Consider the following 23,225-nt stretch of genomic DNA (forward strand, 5'->3'; position numbering starts at 1 on the left):
CCTACCATAATCCAATCTTCTCAGGAAAGCAGAGGGAAAAGAGCCTTAAAACAAACTCTTCCTCAAAATAAGGTAACACAGACAGAAAATCAGCGTCCATATGTAAAATAGGTTTATGTATGGTTCTTTGGATGATTAAGTAAGATGTGCTTGAAGAGCTTTTTATATTGATATATGCTATGTTAGCGGAAGGAGTTATTCCTACATAGGCTATTTTAAAGGAAGCTGGGTATTTCTATGCTTTTCTTAGGGAGAACAGACAGGATCTTCTTGTAGGATGTTTTGTAAACACTGTACAAGTAGGTCCATTAATCAAGAACTATGTCTCTTGCCAATTCTACTTTAATAAGTAAAATTATTTTCAGTAAAAAGCATCAAAGATTTCTGGAACACTCAACTTCATAAACATGTCTTCACATAGTTCAAAACACACTGCTGAACCAAAAGATCTTTGCAAAGGGGTTGATCTCATTTATTAAAGACCACAGTCAATGCAATAAGGAAGGGATACACAGAGACTTACCAAAGGTACTAAAAATATTCTTTTTCTTCAGTTGTGCATACTCAGGGGTTCAATTCCTCTCCATGAGGGGTAAATCCGAAAACTGAAAACAGACCTTACCTCCTAAGTAAGTCTCAGTATAACTCCTTATGCCCATGTTCTATTTACATAAACTAGCATGTATCTTATAACCCATTTAGTTTGAACTATTCATTGTAGTATCATTTTTCTATTGTTAAATATATCCTACACTGAACTCCTATAACCTACATGGACAGTTTTGGGCTTTTTTAGAAGACTGTTATTTATTTATTTATCAGAGAGAAAGAGAAAGAGCACAACCAGAGGGAGCAGCAGGCAAAGGGAGAAGCAGGCTCCCCACTGAGCAAGGATACACTCCCAGGTTCAGGACTCGATCCCAGAACCCTGGGATCATGACCTGAACCGAACGCAGACACTTAACCGACTGAGCCACCCAGGTGTCCCACCTACATGGATAAATTTAAAGACGAATGATAAAATGAACTTGAGTGCCTAAATCAGTTCCCTCTACCTACACCCTTCTCCTCTCACCAAAAAAACTCTATAGTTCTGTCATCACAGCTCAGAAAGACATCATTACACCCATGCTGATATTACTTTTCAAACAGAAAAGAGGCAGTTTAACACAGTGGTTCAGTATCAACTCTAGCCCTAAAAACCTGGGTTCAAATCCCAGCCCCACCTCTTACAAGCTACCTGACCTTAAGGCAAGTTTACTTAACTTTTTGTATCTTGGTTACCCATTTGTAAAATGTCAAACAAACAGTATTTAGCATAGGGTTACCAGGAAGATTAAATGAAGTTATCACAAGAGGGCTGCCTGGGTGGCTCAGCTGGGTAAGCATCCAACTCTATTTCCACTCAGGTCATGATCTCAGGGTCATGAGACAGAGCCCCATGCTGGGTTCCATGCTTAAGATTCTCTCCCTGAGGGGCACCTGGGTGGCTCAGTCAGTTAAGAGGCTGCCTTCAGGGGCGCCTGTGTGGCTCAGTGGGTTAAAGCCTCTGCCTAAGGTCATGATCCCAGGGTCCTGGGTACCACACTGGTATCCCTGCTCAGCAGGGACCTTACTTCTCCCTCCCCCTCTGTCTGCTGTTCTACCTACTTATGCTCTCAATCTGTCAAATAAATAAATAAAAGATCCTCTCTCTGCTTCTTCCTCTACCCCTCCCCCGACCCTCCCACCCTGGCTCATGCTCTCTCGTGAAAGAAAAAAAAAGTTCTTAGAATATGCCTAATACATACAAGTGTAAGGTATCAGCTATTGTTAAAACCAGGAAGGTAAAACAAAATGAAAGCATGCTGAAACTCTGTAAACTGGGTTCTTTTGAAGAGTATTACGCTTCTCACTAAAGTTTACTTCACTTTTCTTTTTGATTCTGTGTTTTCAACCTTTCTCATGTACATTTCAGCTAGTCTTAAGTGATCTGCTTCTAACTCTGTACAGGTAAGACTATCTTTCTAAGACTATCAAGACTCTTCTCCCATATTCTCCACCATCTTCAGTGTGTGAAAATAACTTCCCTACTAAACTTTAAGAAGCATGAGGGAAGGTGTCGTACCTTAAAAAGATTCTTCTACTAATGGGAGCATACACAGAGCATATGGTCATTAATTAAATAAATGGATTTTAATGCCTCCATTTCACTGAGAGTCAAATGCAATAAATATCAGTACATTAGAAGCTCACTTAGATTTGTGTACTTCTGGTTCTTAAATGTTCTTCTACTCCCAGCCCACAGATTAAGTGCTCTAAGTAATAATGGGAAAAAAGGATAACTGTATAAATTATGCTGACCTACATATGTTTTAGTAATGAGTAGCACACAATACTTCTCAGTTTTTCAGTATATTCAATTTCATACCTATGGACCAATCAAGATCTTTTGAGTAGCAAATCTCCTAAAAATAAATCTGTACTCATTTGAACCTTAAAAAATACTGATGACTTTCTCTTGTGTAACTACTTCCTTTTCCAAAAAGCACACTAACAATCTCAGAAAGGACACTTAAGCCGCTGCCTTCGGCTCGGGTCATGGTCTCAGGGTCCTGGGATCGAGTCCCGCATCGGGCTCTCTGTTTGGCGGGGAGCCTGCTTCCCTCTCTCTCTCTGCCTGCCTCTCCATCTACTTGTGATTTCTCTCTGTCAAATAAATAAATAAAATCTTTAAAAAAAAAAAAAAGCAACTATAAATTCTGCAGTCAACAGTATGGTATTATGGCTTCCACCATGCACAAGGATCCTGTATGCTTACAGCTGATGGTCTACATTAAGAAGACATGACAGAATGCTCGCTTCAGCATACTAAACGTACTAAAAAAAGAAGACATGATACTTATCTTCAAACACTTAAAGGGCTGCCGTGAAGAAAGTATAAACTCAATTTTTTTGTGTTCCTGAGGTAGGACAAGTCATACAGAAGCAGATTTCTTTTTTTTTTTTTTTTAAAGATTTTATTTATTTATTTGAGAGAGAGAGACAGTGAGAGAGAGCATGAGCGAGGAGAAGGTCAGAGAGCGAAGCAGACTCCCCATGGAGCTGGGAGCCCGATGTGGGACTCGATCCCAGGACTCCAGGATCACGCCCTGAGCCGAAGGCAGTCGTCCAACCAACTGCGCCACCCAGGCGTCCCCAGAAGCAGATATCTGATACAATGAAAGAACTTTCTAAAACTTAAAGCTATCTAAAAATTGGAAAAAGAATCACTTAAGGTAGTGAATACTGTAAAACTAAAAATGTTTACGAATAGAAGACTGGGTTTTAGGAATGACATAGAAAAGGTAAGTATTTGATAAAAAGAGCTAAACTACATGATCATAAACATCACCTTCATTTAAAAATGTTCTTAGCTTTTCCCACAGGTGCCTGTGTGGCTCAGTTAAGTGCCTGCCTTCGGCTTGGGTCATGATCCCAGGGTCCTAGGATCAAGCCCTGCATCAGGCTCCCTGCTCAGAGGTAAGCCTGCTTTTCCCTCTCCCACTCCCCCTGCTTTTCCCTCTCCCACTCCCCCTGCTTTTGTTCCCTCTCTCACTGTGTCTCTGTCAAATAAATACTGGGTGGCTCAGTGGGTTGAGCTGCTGCCTTCGGCTCGGGTCATGATCTCGGGGTCCTGGGATCGAGTCCCGCATCGGGCTCTCTGCTCAGCGGGGAGAGTGCTTCCTCCTCTCTCTCTCTCTGCCTGCCTCTCTGCCTACTTGTGATCTCTGTCAAATAAATAAAATCTTTAAAAAAAAAAATTAAAAATTAAAATTAAAATTAAATGTTCTTAGATTTTAATACTTAAACCCAAGATGGGGTGCCTGGGTGGCTCAGTCTGCATTCAGCTCAGGTCATGATCCCAGTCTCCTGGAATCAAGCCTCGAGTAGGGCTCCCTTGATCAGGGGGAGCCTGCTTCTCCCTCTCACTTTCCTGCTTCCCCTCCTTGTTCTCTTTCACTCGCTCTCTCTCATAAATAATCTTTTAAAAAATACTTAAACCCAAGTTTTGGTCTGATGTACAACACTAACATTATGCAAGACTATGGTTAACTGTCCAATGTTTAAGTCTGTGTAAGCTAGCTGAACATCATCCCTTCATAGAGACCAACTGACATTTTATTTTATTTTTAATTTATTTGACAGAGATCACAGGTAGGCAGAGAGGCAGGCAGAGAGAGAGGAAGGAAAGCAGGCTCCCTGCTGAGCAGAGAGCCCAATGCGGGGCTCAATCCCAGGACCCTGGGATCATGACCAGAGCCGAAAGCAGAGGCTTTAACCCACTGAGCCACCCAGGTGCCCCCCAACTGACATTTTAGATAGTGGAAGCTCCTATCCTTATCTGTTTGACTTTGTGACCCAATTTTCCATGTATAAAGCTCAATTAAATTTACTTGAAATTTTATGTGAAGAATTTTAGACCAGGCTTGAGACAACTGGAATCCACAAGTGAAGGATAGGAAAACTTTAACCGTTTCACTGTTTTATAATCACCACTAAAATTCAGAGAATTTAGAAAAATGAGGAATGACAGGAAATGGATAACTGGAATCTAATAACTCATCTACTACACCAGACTTTCTATTAGAACTACTATTTGGGTGGTATAAAACTTGGCTTATATATTCATATTGGTCCCAGATACCCATTGAGGTACTAAGAAAAAAGGGAGCAAAAATCATGAGTAAGCTAAGCTAGAATATGCATCCTAGAAGTACATGGAGATTCATAATACTTTTGTACATGTTTGAAAATTCCATAGCAAAAATTAAAGTAAAAAGAGCTCCCTACATAAAAAATAAAATTCAGCTATCGAATAACATAGGCAGGATGCTGGTTTATTTTTTAAGCCAAAGGAATTACAAATAATACTTCAGCATCCATTTCATCTTATCCAAATTTGCCTCAACTCAAATCTGAAAATATTTAGCAGCTAGAGTATCTCACACATAGACTCTAAATTTCAGAGGAAAAGTTCTTAAGTACTACCTAGAAACTGTTTCATTACCAAAACTGAATAATATTTCACTGGAACATGGAAGTGAAAAATATTACCACATAGGTTTTCTTTTATTTAATCCAAGACGCATAGTAGTTTTATTTAAGACTTCATAATTATTATAGTCCACTATAAAAATAATTGTCTTGATACTTTAGTATAATTATTGTGTTTCCTCTTTATTTCTTGGGATTTTCAAAACCTAGAAAAAGTTATCCATCTTGTGTCTGTTTAACAGCTAAGACTTCCATTAAGAGTGAGAAAAGCTGCAGTATTAGCGTACCATTAGGCTAGATTCTAAGTCCTGAATCTGAACTTATTTACCTTGAACATGTCACTTAAGTCTGCTGGGTCATGATTCTCATCCATAAAGTAAGTCCAGCTAAATGATTCTAAAGACTCCATCTAGTTCTGAACTGTACAATATTATAATATTCACAGTACACTCCTTCAATGATAGGTACTATATCCTTATGCTAGCTATCACCATAAAGCACTGTGGATGAACCCACACAAAACGTGCAAAGCCAGAAACATGTGAACAAACATGAATTAAAAGAAAAAAAAATACTGGCTTGAAATATATCATTAAGGGAATTTACTTTCTTATCTAGAAAGCATCAACACTACTACAGGCTGTAAATTAAGCTCTGGAATGTTGTTAAAATTCAACCAAGACTCTTGAATAGAAAGGAAAATCTCTGAATAGTAATTTCTTGACACCCAGTGTCTGTGGCACCCATTTGCCTACCCAGCATTTATGAGAGGAAGATGTTACTCTTATGGGATACTGGAATCAAGAGTATAGAGTAGAATATACTCTGTTAAATCAGTACAAGTTCAAATTAAGCAGTTCAGAACACTACCTTCCTAGTTAACAATGAACTAATGAGATTAAATGTTTTTATTAATGTAAATGTCTGTTTCAATGGCTGTATTACATACATAAACAGAGTTAATTCCCTAACTCTAGCACCCACTGACTTTACAAAAACGGTAGAGATAAACTGTTAGTAGTTCAACAGCTCCACTTAATGCATTAAGTCTGAAACTAAGTTAATCCAAGTAAGAAATACGGATTTCTTTTGTAGGAGGGAGTAACTGATAGACATTAGTTTATAATTATGAAATTGATAAAAGCAAACAAGAAAAAATTTAGTAACTAGTGGGTCATGTAGTACACAAATGTGGTATACTGTTTAAAAAACAAAAACAAAAACACAACACCTGCTTTCAGAAACAGCAATAATGAGAAGTGTAGCTATTGCTACCTCAGTTAACCATATTGTAAGAAGACTGCCAGGAGAATGTGAGCTATCTAAATAAAACTATAGTGCCACTATGTTGGAGAAAGCTATGCTGGCTATAAGACAGGAAAAGAATATGGCCCTAATGGATCAGTACAGGTAAGCAAGTAATTTGCGGGGGTGGCAGGATAAGAGAAGAGGAATACTTGTATGTAATTTATAACCTAACTCAAAGACAGCAGTAGTAGTAAAAATCTACAAAATGACTGTGAACCAGAAGTGTTCAGGTTTTTTTAAAGAGACAGTGTAGATGTAAAAAAACTGAATGGAGATGTAAGCTGGTATTGTGGTATTGTAATGATTTAACCACAAATGCCTTCCCTATTTAAATATTCCAATCAGTACTGTTAGTACACGTACCTCGGAGAATTCTTTCCTCATGGCAACGAAGAAAGTCCCAGATTCTAACAGTGCCGTCATCAGAGCATGTAGCAAATTTATTATCCGTGGGTGAGAAACTGTTACATGAAGACACACAGCAGGGGAAAGAAGTCAGCATTTAACAGATTATCTGTGCTTCTCAGACAGGGAAAAATAAAAACACTGTGCTGCGTTATAAACAGGAGAGGGAAGTACTCCAACAGTGAAGAAGCCCTTAAAGAGAACGTTGTCAGCTAACAAATGCATCTCATCGAAAGAAGAATTCTACAGAGTAGTTGCTTCTTAGTTTTCATTCAACAATAGTCCAGAACTTTACAAATGTATTATTAGTTCTAATGCTTCCCACACTCCCCACAGTACGGTATTTCCTGTCTTACCAACAGAAAATGTGGAACTAGTGTAGAAACTAAATGAATTATACTTTTGCATTACTCCTTAAACACTCTTTGAAATCACATAGGAATACCGCTCAAAAAATGAGCATCAGCTTCTACCTCAGATGCTTCATGAAACGATAAGCTAAAAAATTCTGGACAAGCTACTTAAAGACTAGTTGCTAAACACCCTACATACAATGTTTTACATTTATTTGAATGGTCTGTGGGAAACTCTCACACATTCTCCCTGACAAGCTACTCCATGGATGTTGCACCTTTTTGGGAAAACTTGAACACAGAGACATTCAGACTGTGTTTGAAGCCAGAGATAATCTACTGCAAAGGATTTTTGCCATCTTTCCCTCCCTGTCATGAAAAACCAAGTTTCTCATCTACCTCTAAGAACTCTCTTGAACTTTGGAGTCCTGTAACTAACAAAGAACCAACTATGAAACTCAATGTACGGGCAGGACACTAAAGCACAGTTTTTGCAGGAGCATGTTTATCCAACAATTTTTGTTAAGACTCTGAAAGTAGAAACAAGTGACTGCAGTGAATGATGTTTCTATAAAGATGTCAACCTCCTTCCACGCATGGGCGGTACACCCGTAAAGAATGCTGCTTAGCTTTATTCTGAGGCTGCAGCAATTCTTCAGGCTTGCTTTCAAGATTTTTTTTTTCCAGTTTTACTCTACATATCTCACTGATATGTAAAAATATACAACTCACTGAAAATATTTTAAACTCCACTTATACATTTTCATAACTGATGTTCTCAACAGTGAATCAGAAGTCCTAGAGTCTTCTTGACAATGGTTTGCTTACAGTTTCAAAGCTTGAAGAACCCATTCATTATTCCATTAATGTTTGCCACATCCAGAGTTACTTGTGAGCTTTTTAGTCCTACTATACTTTCCTTTTGAAGTCGTGGCATAACCAAGCCAACCAGGTCTTCACTTAAGCCTTTTTTCTTGTATTTTGTGTGAACTCTGAAGGTGTTTTCTGTAGGCTTTAGATTTTATTCAGTTGTATAATTAAAGACTGAATTCTTTATTTGGAATGAAAGATTCTTGTCTTACACAGTAGGTAGTAAAAAGGAATAACGTATACACATTATTAACCATAAATGAAAAGAGAAAACCAGTGCAAAATGCGGCAGACAATACATCTCTAACATATTGCAAAGGCTGATACCGGGACAACACTACTTCAGAAAAGTGCCAGTGAAATGGTGAGTGTGTGAAAACAAAGAAAAATATTGTGTTTATAGGGTGCAGAAAGTATCCCAGAATCTGACAGAGCCCATGCATCTCTGCACCCAGAATACACTTAGAGAGTAATTTAACCATGACAATAGGGACTACAGAAAATGGTATATTGTGTATAAACCTGGCCTCTCTAATCGCCTCCTTATGTGCCTGGAACATCTTGACGTTGTTCATGTTCGACTGCCAATATTTCACATATCCTCCATGGTCTGCTGTCAACATCCACATGTCATTATGTGACCAAGTCATGGCCCTCACGGGGCTATCATGAGCCTGTGAAAACATTAAATCATGTGTAAACATTATGTAGAAGAATATATGACAGAAGGCTTGACAGGAGCATATATTAACTCACAAGAATGATTTGCCCAATTTTAAGTTTAAGATGCCAGTAAAGTAACTGTATCTCTCTAGTTCTTTACAGTACCACAGGAGGATGATACCCTCTGATGATTACTGTTACCTGTAATATTGTTTCAAAATTGAACGTGAGTCCATTCCACAAGGTGAATTCTCCACTAGAAGCTCCAGTGACCAACCGTCTTCCTTCTGGAGTCCACTAGGGAAGGAAAAAAAAGAATCTTAGCTAATTGTTAAAACATTCAGAAAGTATTTATAAAATAATCCAATAATCAATATTCAACAGACAATACTGACTTCCACTTAAGCACAGTTCAGACTTAAAAGCAAGTACTTTGTCAGAAAAGAACCTGTATTAGTATTTTAGCTCATTAACTAAATTAAAAATAGTAAATGCGTAGGACTCCTGGATGACACAGTCATTTAAGCATCCAACTCTTGATTTCAGGCTCAGGTCCTTATCTCAGGGTCATGAGGGAGATCAAGCCCCATGTCAGGATCCATGTTCAGCACGGAGTCTGCTTGGGATTCTCTCTCCCCCTCTCCCTTTGCCCCTCCCTTCACAGCCCTCAAGTGTTCTCTCTCTCAAAATAAATAAATCATTTTTAAAAAATAGTAAATGCATTAAAAGTACCTGTTTAAGTTACACACATCTACACACTTTAAAAAACCTTTAAAAGCAAAATATGGAAAGACCAAATTTTCCAAGGATACACAGCAGGTTACATAAATAAAATGGTGAATCATCAAAACAACTCAAAGAAGGATTATATCTGCTATTGGACCAATTAAGGCAGAAAAGTTACTGGTGTTTTATGAAAAAAGTTGAGTACCAATTTAAGGACATCAAGGTTATCAAACTTTTCAGGGCAACTAAATATATTTAACTAAAAATTATGACACACACAGCTGAAAAATACAAGTGTGGTAATAAAAATAGCAGGATGAGATATGTAAAATGAAGACTATTTGGAAAACCTGACTTTTTTTTTTTTTTAAGATTTTATTTATTTGTTTGTCATAGAGAGAGAAACGAAAGCGAGCACAGGCAGACAGAGTGGCAGGCAGAGGGAGAAGCAGAGTCCCTACCAAGCAAGGAGCCCAATGCGGGACTCGATCCCAGGACAGTGGGATCATGACGTGAGCCGAAGGCAGCCGCTTAACCAACTGAGCCACCCAGGCATCCTGAAAAACCTGACTTTTTATTGCTTACCAGCACAACATGATTTTTGATTATTATGAATAAAATCCTACTTTCCTAGTTTGTTATCTGTTATGGATCCCAACCAAGTAAATACTACAGGCAACAGAACTATAGGCAACAGGTATCTTGATACCTTGTAATTTGGACTATGTCTCCACTGTGTGCAAATGTCTCCTGGTACCTTAGTTTGATCCCCAAATGAGAAATTTACCAAATGAACTATAACAAATACAATTTGATCCTTTTGTATTATGATACAAAATGCTCCGATTTTATACATTTCAAAACAATTTTCTCTATTATGCTAAGAAGATAAAAAATTAGCTGCACAGCAACCCTTTTAATCAAATTCCCTGGTAAACAAAATTACACTATATACTGGTTGGTTCTAAAAAAATAAGTGTTTCTTTACTAATGTTTCTACTGCTTTAGGCCTCTGAAGCAAACGGGAGACCTAAAATTGCAATATTTCCCCAGACCTTTGGTTCTCCCTGCTCTCTACTGTACCTTCCTAATATCAAGGACTTGCCTATTTTGCTCATTTGCCACAACGTTTACCATTATTATCTTTCCTCTGTCCCATTTTTTTTCAATTTTTATTTGCTTAAATCTATTAACTCCATCCTACATTTCTAGACTTGAAATACTGCTAACCAACAAGTACATTCTTAGCAAACCACAAAGAAAATGCTTATACTATCACAAATGGTAATACTAACTGGATGCCTGGGAGATGAAGATGGGAAGGCCTTTTATTGCAAACCCCTTCTAATTTTCAAATTTTAAACCATGCTAATCTATTTATTTAAAAAATAAACTTTTGGGGGGCGCCTGGGTGGCTCAGTGGGTTAAGCCTCTGCCTTCGGCTCGGGTCACGGTCTCAGGGTCCTGGGATCAAGCCCTGCATTGGGCGTTCTGCTCAGCAGGGAGCCCATTTCTCCCTCTGCCTGCCTCTCTGCCTACTTGTGATCTCTCTCCCTCTGTCAAATAAATAAATAAAATCTTTTTTTTTTGTCTTTTTTCATGCTAATGTCTTGAGTACCTACTATGTACCTTTATGAAGCTAAAAATTATGGTCAACCACTGGTCTTTGGTCTTTTTAGGTGTTTTCCTTATTAGTGACACCAAACAGTTTTCATTAACTTTGAGATGCTGCTTTCTGAACAGCAGCAAAAGCCACCCTACTATTCAAAAGTGAGCCTGAGCCCTACTACAATATAGATCCATGGCCTGCTCAGAGAATTCTATGGAAATTGCATCATGAAGAACAATCCAAAAACCAATACCTTACTAAATGTGAATGTAACGGATAAATGGTGGGTTATTCCAAAATAAAATTATTAGCAAACATACCAATTTTTATCCCAGATATAAGCTTAAAATAATTTAATTTTGTCCTGTTAAATATGTATAGACTAACTTAGGATTAATTTTTCAAAAAAATATCCAAAAAAGTATTTCAAAAAATACTTACCCTAACAACAAATACCGGACACTTTACTTTATTTGTTGATGTTCGAACAAATTTTGTTGTTACTGCATTCATAGGATTATTCAACATCCCTATAGGTGGGACCAGCTACAAAAAGAGAAAATTGGATTTGGAGAGCTTCTGATTACACACAGGGCATAAACCAGGGAAAGAACAAGATATTTATTTCAACATTTAAAGACAAATTCAGGACTATACATGACTTTCAAAAAACTATTATTATAATCAGTCTGTATTAATTAAATGAAGAAAACTGAGATGCAGGACAGTTAAATGTCCATTATTACTAAACAAACAACAAATCAAATATGCAGTATCTCCAATTACTTCTCAAGGTCAACACAATAAAACATGTTCACAATAAACCAAATTTAAAATTAACTTTCCTATTCCAGACTCTGAGGCAGTACAATCTTCTGTTGGACATTTCTTTAAGCCCCAAATCAAAAGTTCTTACACCATTAAAGTAAAAGAAAAATTCTAACTGAGATTAAAAAAATAATAACCCATAGAGTACAGAAATGTTATTTTCTCTTTTAAGAATGTTTTGTTTTAATTATAAAAATGTATAAAGAGGGGCGCCTGGGTAGCTCAGTGGGTTAAAGCCTCTGCCTTCGGATCGGGTCATGGTCTCAGGGTCCTGGGATCGAGCCCCACATCGGGCTCTCTGCTCATCAGGGAGCCTGCTCCCCCCCCAACTCCGTCTGCCTCTCTGCCTACTTGTGATCTCTGTCTGTCAAATAAATAAATAAAATCTTTAAAAAAAAAAAAGAAAGAAAGAAAGAAAAAGAAACATCCACATCTGCATTTGAGATCACACAGTATTACATTCAAATATGCAAGCAAAGACATTTACATTCAAATGTCCAAGCAACCTTAAGCTAGTATAACATATCTTAATACTTACATCATTATAATAACCTGCATCAGGCTGAATTGCCCGCATATCTCTCTGGTCTCTTTGCCATATTCTATTCTGTTTAAAAATAAACAAATTAATTAATGTGGTCCAATTATACTCTGTTTGGAAACTAAAGTAAATATTAATAAAATGTAAGCTACTATCAAATGGGGAGAAAACAGGATTAAAACTTTTTCATTATGTTCTAAAACAAAGGTAACAGAGGGTATCTTAAAAAGACCATATCCTACTGACATTATTTTAGAATTTCCCTTTTTACTCACCTTATCCCCAACCAATCACCCAAGATACTGCTGACCCCAGCACATTCTCACTGACCATGCTTTAATAAAAAGAAAAAGGATAAGAGATAGGCACACGTCTCCCAATTCCTTCAAAATCCTCAGCACATGGGCTCTTGGGTGGCTCAGTCGTTAAGCGTCTGACTTTGGCTCAGGTCATGATCCCAGAATTCTGGGATCGAGCCCCACATCGGGCTCCCTACTCAGCAGGAAGCATGCTTCTCTCTCTCCCACTCCCCCTGCTTGTGTTCCCTCTCGCGCTGTGTCTCTCTCTGTCAAATCAAGAAATAAAAACTCAGAGGAAAAAAAATTAAATAAAAAGTCCTCAGTACAAAACAATTCCTGGTATCCTACCTTTGGTTTTCTTAATTCCTCTCAACCTCTCCTAGATTAGTTTTCCACCTGAATTACCTGGAAAAACCTAAGTTTGTCTTCATTTCTGAATATTTTTCTCTTATGTTGTTTGCAACATACTAATTATCCAATATGCAAATAGGTCTTTAACAACAGTCTCAGGTAAGAAAAAGCATACAAATTTTCTTCATAGCAGGCCAGAGCAGATCAAAACCTGATTAAAGTAATAGCGTTAGTAATGAAAGCAAATTGCAGAGGCTAATTCCTAGGTGAAGACAAGTAAATAAAGAACTCAAAAGGGAGAAATATCAAGCAGAGATTTAGAGAGATGTCTATTTGGGCTTTAGCTGCCATGTCAGGGTTGCTCTCACCCAAAAATGCTTGAATGTCAAAGAAGTGGAGCCCTTTTCTCTGACAGAGTGATCAACCACTGGGGGCTTAGAAAATCAGTTTTCCTTCAGCCAGTGTCTTGGACACACAAAACTGCTATTCTGAACATTTGTTCTCATAGAAACAGTCCTATGTTGGTAGTCTCTTAACATTTCAAATATCCTGTGAGTTTAACAAGTGTTTTAAGGCTGGCCTTAGGATTAAAGTACCATTTTCTGAGATCTGCTGTGAACTTTGTTCTAAAAGTTTAAACTATGGGATGCCTGGGTGGCTCAGCTGGTAAAGCTTCTGCCTTTGCTCAGGTCATGATCCCAGGGTCCTGGGATCAAGTCCCGTTTCCAGCTCCTTGCTCCATGGGGAGCCTTCTCCCTCTGCCTGGTAGCCCCGTTTGTGGCTCTTGTGCTTTCATGCATGCGCTCACTCACACTCTCACGCACACGCTCTCTCTTTCTGACAAATAAATAAATGTTTTTAAAAAATAAAAGCTTAAACTGTAAATGAGAGCTTAAATTTTATAATTTTTGAGAAGATGATTCATACATGCAGAAAGTAAACAAAGTACTAGTGACTGGCCTCATCTGAAATTCCACTTCACCCCACAAATTCAAGAAACACAGTTATACTTATTATCCTGAATTCTAAAAACTTTCTTCTTCTGAAAAAGCCGCAGTCTGGTCATCAGAAGCACATTAACTGGACTTACCTCCAAATACTTAATTACAGACGGATTATAGTCTATGGTTTTTCGGTTTACTGCTTTTCTCATCCGTTTTCCATCAAAGGTGAGCTGTTGCATTGCTTGCTGCTGTGCAAAATCAGGTCGCTTATAAAATAGTTGTCGAGGTGCTTGGTGTTGGAACCTTGGCATATGGAAAAAACGAGGAGGAGAACCAATTTCTGTAGCCATGGTGATGTATTCGTTCTAGGAGTCTAGAGTAAGGAAAACGTACTTTCACTACAAGTATCAGCACTGCAACATTACTTGAAAATATTTTAAAATGAACATTTTTTATACTTCTCTTCCATTTTCTAGTAAATATCATTTCCAGCTTTTAGTATCATTTCCAGCTATTATTTTTTTAAGATTTTATTTATTTGTCAGAGAGAGAGAGCACAGAAGCAGAGCGAGAAATAGGAGAAGCAAGCTCCCTGCCGAGCAAGGAGCCTGATGCGGGACTGGACCCCAGGACACCAGGATCATGACCTGAGCCAACACTTAACCAACTGAGCCACCCAGGCAACCCAAACTATTAGATTTAATGGTAGAGACCAGTTAGACATTTGATAAAGGCCAATTCACAAAATAAGTGCTAATGAGATTTTTGTAAAATTCAGCCTGGTAGAGGGAAAAAACACAATTTATAACAACATGGGGTGAATGTGCTATGTACTCTGTGTGTTGAGGGGGTAGGGCAGAATCACTGAAACCTCTTCACATTTTTTAAATGAAGTTTTCATTAGATGTTCAATGGTAAAACTAATTTTATTTTTAGCTACAAAATTTTTAAATATGACTTTTTTGTCCTTTAACTTTCCTAGGAATAGGGCAGAAAAAGGAATAAACTATCCTACTTCATATGAATGCTAGAAGTATGTATATCCAGAGGTGGTACATTAAGCATCCCACCCTTTATTTTGGCTCAGGTCATATATCTTCAGGGTCATGAGATGGTACATTAAGCATCCCACCCTTTATTTTGGCTCAGGTCATATATCTTCAGGGTCATGAGATGGAGCCATGCATCTGGCTCTGTGCTCAGCACAGAGTCCATTTCAGACTGTCTCCCTCGCTCTGCCCCCTCTCCCACTGACACTCCAGCTTTCCAAACAAAATCTTTAAAAAGAAGAAAAATATTTTTAAGTATATAGATATAATTTCAGGATCAAATTACCAGAGAACCATATTTCTCAGTATCTGTATTTATATATTTATACAGGCAACATTAAGCTACCATCTTAACAGAAAAAATATCAAAAGCTTACAATTTTTCAACTCTAATTACATTTGTATTCCAATAACACAAAAATGCATGACAGAAAACCACCTTTTTTTAAAAGATTTTATTTGTTTATACTTCTCTTAACAGAGAGAGACCCAGAGAGAGGAAACACAAGCAGGAAATGGGAGAGGGAGAAGCAGGCTTCCTGCTGAGCAGGAGCCCCATTTGGGGCTTGATCCCAGAACTCTGGGATCATGACCTGACCCAAAGGCAGATGCTTAACTACTGAGCCACCCAGGCGCCCCTAAAAACACATTTTTTTTTTTAAAGATTTTATTTATTTATTTGAGAGAGAGAGACAGTGAGAGAGAGCATGAGCGAGGAGAAGGTCAGAGAGCGAAGCAGACTCCCCATGGAGCTGGGAGCCCGATGTGGGACTCGATCCCGGGACTCCAGGATCACGCCCTGAGCCGAAGGCAGTCGTCCAACTAACTGAGCCACCCAGGCGTCCCTAAAAACACATTTTTAAGCACATTTTAAAAGTCAGATGATGGGGCACCTGGGTGGGCTCAGTTGTTAAGCCATTTGCCTTCGACTCAGGTCATGATCCCAGGGTCTTGGCATGGAGCCCTGCATTGAGCTCCCTGCAGTGGGGAGCCTGCTCCTTCCCTTCCCACTCCCCCTGTTTGTCTTCCCTCTCTCTGTCTCCCTCTGTCAAATAAACAAAATCTTTGAAAAATAAAAAATAAAAATAAATAAAAATAAAAATCAGATGATAAAAAGCACATAAATGGTGTTTGTTAAAAGCAATTTCCACAATTATTTTTGTTTTGACAGCAGGAGAGATTGTACTCTGCATTATTTTTCTACAGTCTTTTATTTGTCTTTCCTCATTCAAGACACTAAATAAGGACCTGAACAAAATTTATTATTTCCTTTGATGAATATATTCTTAGTACTACTACTACATTCATCCTGTCACTTTAGTCTCTCCTGAAACCATTTAATAAAGATAATACGATTGGGGGGGGGGGTGACAGGAGAAATAAATAAACAACAAAATTAAGTCGTGTGATAAAATATACATTTAATACATATTATTTCCACTACTCTGGAACAAGCCCAGAAGGTTTCTCATAAATGTTAATTTATAATGAGGTAAGCAGGGATGCCTGGGTGGCGCAGTTGGTTAAACGACTGCCTCCGGCTCAGGGCGTGATCCTGGAGTCCCGGGATCGAGTCCCACATCAGGCTCCCAGCTCCATGGGGAGTCTGCTTCGCTCTCTGACCTTCTCCTCGCTCATTCTCTCTCTCACTGTCTCTCTCTCGCAAATAAATAAAATAAATAAATAAATAAATAAATAAAATAAAATCTTATAATGAGGTAAGCATTCTTTCTTTCTTTTAGGGCTATGTGTGAATTAAATTAGAATGTACAAACTGCACTCAGGATTTGCCTCATAATGTTGGTGAAGAATAATAATAAGGTATCTGTTTACTCAGCTATCCCATGAATCCAACTAAGTTTCAGCATCCAGATTTCAACAAATGGCTTCAATTCAGATGTCTAGGCCAGTAATTCCAAAACGATGCAGCTTTGGGGCTCCTGGTGGGCTCAGTCAAAGAACGTCCGACTCTTGATCTCCAGGTCATGAGTTAGAGCCCCATGGTTGGGTGTACAAATTACTTAAATAAAATTTTTAGGGGCACCTGGGTGGCTCAGAGGGTTAAGCCTCTGCCTTCGGCTCAGGTCATGATCTCAGGGTCCTGGGATCGAGTCCCGCATCGGGCTCTTTGCTCAGCGGGGAGCCTGCTTCCCCCTCTCTCTCTGCCTGCCACTCTGCCTACTTGTGATCTCTGTCCAATAAATAAACAAAATCTTTTAAAAAAATTTTTAATAAAATTTTTAAAAATAAATAAAAAGACACAGCTTTGAAAAGTATATCCTAGGGGCGCCTGGGTGGCTCACTGGGTTAAAGCCTCTGCCTTCGGCTCAGGTCATGATCCCAGGGTCCTGGGATCGAGCCCCGCATCGGGCTCTCTGCTCAGCAGGGAGCCTGCTTCCTCCTCCCTCTCTCTCTGCCTGCCTCTCTGCCTACTTGTGATTATCTATCTGTCAAATAAAATAAATAAAATCTTTAAAAAAAAAAGTATATCCTAAAATTATTTTTTTCCCTTTACAACCATCAAATTTCTAACTTTATTAGAATAAAATCATCCTACTAATCTACTTTCTAACATTACTGATATCAAATAAGAATTAAGGTTTTTTAAGTATGAATGATAAACGATGTTACAAAAATAACATTTTAGGGGTTAGTCAGTAGAGTATCTGATTCGTGATCTCAGGGTCTTGAGTTCAAGGCCCACGTTGGGTATGGAGCCTACTTAAAAAACAAAAAACAAAAAAACAAAACAAAACAAAAAAACCCACATAGTTACACGTAACAAAAGAGGCTTAAAAATTATTCAGCCAGGGACACCTAGGTGGCTCAGTCAGTTAAGTGTCTGACTTCAGCTCAGGTCATGATTCCCACAGTCCTGGGATCAAGTCCCACATCAGGCTCCTTGCTCAGTGGGGAGCCTGCTTCTCCCTCTCCTTCCCACTCAGGATCTCTCTTGATATCTCTGTCTCTCATTTTCAAATAAATAAAATCTTTTAAAAAAAAATTTATCCAGCAAAAAAAAAAAAAAAAAAGGAATATAACATTGATACATGCTATGACATGGATAAATCTTAAATACATTATGTTAAGGGGACACCTGTGTGGCTCACTCAGTTTAGTGTCCACTCTTGGTTTCAACTCAGAGTTGTGAGATTGAGCCCTCCATCAGGCTCCATGCTTGGCAGGGAGTCAGCCTGAGATTTTCTCCCTCTCCCTCTGCCCCCTCCGTCTCCCCCTCTCTCTAAAGTAAGTAGATAAAATATTTAAAAAAAAAAAAACTGCTTAAATACATTATATTAAGTGAAAAAAGCCAGATATGGGGTGCCTGGGTGGCTCAGTTACGCGTGTGCTTTGGCTCAGATCAAGATCCTGTGATCCAGCCCTACACTGGGCTCCCTGCTCAGCAGGGAGCTTGCTTCTCCCGCTCCCTCTGCTGCTTCACCTGCTTGTGTTCTCTCCCTCTCAAAATAAATAAATAAAATCGTTAAAATAGATAAATAAAAATAAAATGGTTAAAACAGAGAATTTTACGTTAAGTGACTTTTATCTCCATTAAAAAATGGGGAGTTTAATCCACTGGAAAAAATTTTAGATGGTGAGGTAGTTGAAATATTAACAAGTTGACGGTGCTGAAGATGGATGATAGGTACATGGACACAAAGCATTAACCAAGAGCCAAATCCAGGATTTACCTTCTAAGGAGGAGAATAAAAAATATAAAGTCAAATATAAAACAAAGTCAAATATAAAACAATCACTATGCTATTACTAACACTGTTGAATAATTCACATGTTAAAGCTAAAAAAAAATATTACTCCTTCACTTAAGACCTTATAGAGGATGGGAAAAGATACCTTTCCACTTATAAATTTGTATTCTAAAAAAAAAAAAAAGAAGAAGAAGAACTTTTAACTTTTCATGAATGGTCAAGTACTACTTCTGTTCTAAAAATAAAGGTCCAGCATGAAGAAAAAGAGAGGGAGAAAAATTACAATTATATTTTACATCAAGACCCAGCCTTAAAATAAAATAAAAGCAAACCTCCTCACAATACAATGACCAGTCTTCGCATTAAACCTTACTCACTTCAGCTTCACTTCCTATAAATCACTGTCACTTAACAAAGTCAAAACAAAGCCTCTTTTTTTCTTTTTTAAGATTTTTATTTATTTATTTGTCAGAGACACAGCGAGAGAGGAAACACAAGCAGAGGGAGTGGGAGAGAGGGAAGCAGGCTTCCTGCCGAGGAGAGAGCCCAATGTGGGACTTGATCCCAGGACCCTGGGACATGACCCGGGCTGAAAGGAGACACAAAAACTGAGCCACCCAGCCACCCCCAAAACAGAGCCTCTTAGTAGCTGTGATGGACCGAACTGTGTCCCCTCACAAATTCATATGTTGAAGTCCTAACCTCCAAAACCTCAGAATATGACTGTATTTGGAGACAGAGCCCTAATCCATATGACTAGTGTGCTTGTAAGAGGAGATTAGATAGGACACACACACACACACAGAAGGAAAGCCATATGAAAGCACGGGGGAGAAGAGAGCCATCTACATGTCAAGGAGAAAGGCCTCAGAAGAAAACAACCCTGTTCAAATCTTAATCTTGGGCCTCAAACTTCCCAATCTGTGAAAAACACATTTTTGTTGTTTAAGCCACCAAGATTATACTTTGTTATGACAACCCTAGCAGACAAATACAATGGCACTCAGAGCAAAATGCCTGGCTCTCCTGGCTCACCAGTATGGATTGCTGAAAGATGCTAGCAATAATAAAACAGCTTTCGGGACGCCTGGGTGGCTCAGTTGGTTGGACGACTGCCTTCGGCTCAGGGCGTGATCCTGGAGTCCCGGGATCGAGTCCCGCATCGGGCTCCCAGCTCCATGGGGAGTCTGCTTCGCTCTCTGACCTTCTCCTCGCTCGTGCTCTCTCTCACTGTCTCTCTCTCTCTCTCAAATAAATAAATAAAATCTTTAAAATAAAAAAAATAATAATAATAATAATAATAAAAAAACAGCTTTCTCTAATAGAGACAGCAGAAAACTCCACACATGAGATTGAAAAATAAGTGATCCAGACAGACCTTTCACTCGAGTCATTAAAATGATCCTTTAGGCTTCGCTCAGGACAACATTTCAAGGAAATCTTTCTTTACATACATATATATACATATGCAGTGCTTGCTTTGGCAGCACATGTACATTTATATACATATATATATATAACCAAATGCAGAAAAATAAGAGCTTGGGGTGCCTGTGTGGCTCAGTGCTTAAGCATCTGCTTTTGGCTCAAGTCATGATCCCAGAGTCCTGGGACTGAGCCCCATGTTGGGGTCTCTGCTCTGCAGGAAGTCTGCTTCTCCCTCTCCCTCTGCCTCCCCCCTTGGCTCCTGGGTTGTGTACACACTCACACTCATAGTCTCTCGCTCGCTCTCTCAAATAAATAATAAAATCCTAAAAGAAAAAAAAGTAAAGAAGAGCTCTATTCTCCATAAAAGTAATTACTGTGATTCCAATTTGCTGCAGTATTCACTTAAGCTACATTAACAGAACATTACCGTTTAAACTACAAGCCTGGTTTGTCCCAAAGCATTTTCATTTCCTATCTAGGAGAGAGGGTGAGGGAAGGTGGGACAAGACAGAGGAACTGAGGTAGAAAGAGGACAAGTAATTTGGGTATACATACTAACAAGAGAAGCAAATAGCTAAGAAAAATAAATCCACCTGAAACAATGAACTTATCATGTCTTTCTCATACACAAAAACCTCCAATGTTGGGGCACCTGGGTGGCTCAGTGGGTTAAGCCACTGCCTTCTGCTCAGGTCATGATCCCAGGGTCCTGGGATTGAGTCCCGCATCAGGCTCTCTGCTGAGCGGGGAGCCTACTTCCTCCTCTCTCTCTCTGCCTGCCTCTCTGCCTACTTGTGATCTCTGTCAAATAAATAAATAAATTCTTAAGGAAAAAAAAAAAAAAACCTCCTATGTTTCAAGCAATCACAACATTTCATCAAGTGCCAACTTTATATTATACCCTACATCACATACAGCGTTATCATTCTGATTCACTGACTATAATGTCTAAGTTCGCAGAACAGATTTTGAACTTCGTGACAAATACAGACTCCCGAGTTCACAAAAGTTTGCACCATATCCTTAGCCTTCAAGCTTTCAACTACTTCCCCAAAATAAGCAAGCTACTCAACTTCTCTCCATATGCTTTCTCCACCTGGACAATGAGGTTAATGCAGATAACTTCTAAGATTCTTTTTGCTCAACAGATATTATTTTGAATGAAATATATTATTCCCTTAGCCAACAAAGTGAGTAGTCTGTTGAAAGAAAAAAAAAAAAAAAAAAGAACTGGGATGCCTGGGTGGCTCAGTGGGTTAAGCCGCTGCCTTCGGCTCGGGTCATGATCTCAGGGTCCTGCGATCAAGTCCCGCATTGGGCTCTCTGCTCGGCAGGGAGCCTGCTTCCTCCTCTCTCTCTCTCTCTGCGTGCCTCTCTGCCTACTTGTAATCTCTATCTGTCAAATAAATAAATAAAATCTTTAAAAAAAAAAAAAAAAAGAAAGTAATGTAAGAATCCACTACTACACTGAGAATCTACTATACCTGTTTACCAGGACGGATCTATCATAGGCAACAGGAATATAACAGGATGATTATGATTACAGCACAAGCCACTCTCATGTTAAAATTTGGGGTGGGCTAGGGGTAAATAATAGGAAAAGACACGGTAAAAAGAAATAAATTAGGGGCGCCTCTGCCTTCGGCTTAGGTCATCATCTCAGGGTCCTGGGATTGACCCCCACATCAGGCTCTCTGCTCAGCAGGGAGCCTGCTTCCCCCTCTCTCTCTGCCTGCCTCTCTGCCTACTTGTGATCTCACTCTCCGTCAAATAAATAAGTAAAAAATCTTAAAAAAAAAAAAAAAAAAGAGAGAAAAAGAAAAGAAACAAGTAATGCTCTGTCATTCACTCAGCATACCAGGGTCAGCATAATCATTTCCCCAACCAAACATTTGATTGTGGGTCAACCAAATCATCCACAGAGTAACAACCATAATCATCTACAACCAAATCATCCACACATCCAATCAACCATAATCACCCACAACCAAACATTTCTGACTCCGCTAGGAAAATTTCACCATCACAGCTGATATCCAACTAAAACACAGGGGAAAAACAGACAGATATAGATATAGATAGATAGATATTTTTTATATTTTTTTTAAACAGGAAAATAACCTTGCTAAAACTAATTCCACAAGTTCAATCCAAAATGGATTTACTAAATGTTTCATATAATTGAATAAAAGAATAAATGAAAGGATTTTTTTTTTTAATTTATATTTGAGAGAGAACACACTCTAGAGCATGACTGGGAGAAGGGGCAGAGGGAGAGAAGAGAATTTCATGCAGAGTCCATACTAAGTGCAGAATCTAATGCCAGGCTTGACCTCACGACCCTAAGATCATGACCTGAGCCGAAACCAAGTCATATGCTTAACGGACTAAGCCATCCAGAGATCCAAAGATCTTTAAACTACTGTTCAAGAGGGTAGAACTGAGGCTCTGAATTTAAAAAAAAAAAAACACACACACACACAACTTGGGGCACCTGGTTGGCTCAGTCAGTCATGAGTTCAAGCTCCACGTTGTGTACAGAGTTTACTTAAAAGGGAGGGGGGGACCCTCCATGACTTGGTGTCACGAACTGGCCTAAAGCAGTTTTCTTTAAAGTAGAAGTCACATCGTATTGGTGATTCCTGAAATCAACTTGGCTAACAAACAACAGTACTTTAATAATAAAAAAAATTTTTTTAATAGAACACCTAATACTGAACCGTACGTTTTACAAGAAAGAACTGTTTTTGTGAAACTTCTGTTTCAGCTGTACATGCGTGTATACTGAGTCACAAGTAAAAAAAGTATCGTCTTCCTGTGGATTTCCTATCTATGCAACTTCCTCTTTTGATCACTGAATTTCTGCTACCACTGTTGTATTCATAGCCAAAGAAATTCCTATGTGGCAAATGCCCTAAGTGGTAGTAGCTATGGCACCAGGATCTGGTCCAATTATCAAATAAAATAACTCTTACCATATCAACCACTAATCAGAGTTTCTGATTACCCCAAGAAAGCTTGTTTTCCCAAATGGAGATGAAATAATTCTAACCCAAGAACAAATTATTGATGCATTAAATAGCTAGGATAGCAAGTAAAATTACTGTACAACTTTAAAAAATAAC

General features: G+C 38.6%; 1 protein-coding gene across 7 annotated transcripts in view; it reads right to left on the reverse strand.

Annotated features, from left to right (window-relative positions):
* The window catches only part of WDR33 (WD repeat domain 33), a 122,630-nt gene that overhangs the window by 58,409 nt on the left and 40,996 nt on the right, over positions 1 to 23,225 (reverse strand). For 6 of the 7 annotated variants that reach the window (XM_044242712.1, XM_044242711.1, XM_044242713.1 and 3 more), the window contains exons 2-7: positions 14,060 to 14,286; positions 12,317 to 12,385; positions 11,392 to 11,496; positions 8,817 to 8,912; positions 8,475 to 8,626; positions 6,688 to 6,785 (exon numbers count right to left, since the gene is read on the reverse strand). In XM_044242712.1, coding sequence (XP_044098647.1) covers positions 6,688 to 6,785; positions 8,475 to 8,626; positions 8,817 to 8,912; positions 11,392 to 11,496; positions 12,317 to 12,385; positions 14,060 to 14,263 — 724 coding nt within the window. In that variant the 5' untranslated portion in view covers positions 14,264 to 14,286. Of the gene's footprint in view, positions 1 to 2,658; positions 2,689 to 6,687; positions 6,786 to 8,474; positions 8,627 to 8,816; positions 8,913 to 11,391; positions 11,497 to 12,316; positions 12,386 to 14,059; positions 14,287 to 23,225 lie in introns of those variants that run through there. The other variant, XM_044242717.1, reaches the window with a different exon arrangement.

This window comes from Neovison vison, chromosome 3, assembly GCF_020171115.1.
Source record: "Neovison vison isolate M4711 chromosome 3, ASM_NN_V1, whole genome shotgun sequence".
NCBI lineage: Eukaryota > Metazoa > Chordata > Mammalia > Carnivora > Mustelidae > Neogale > Neogale vison.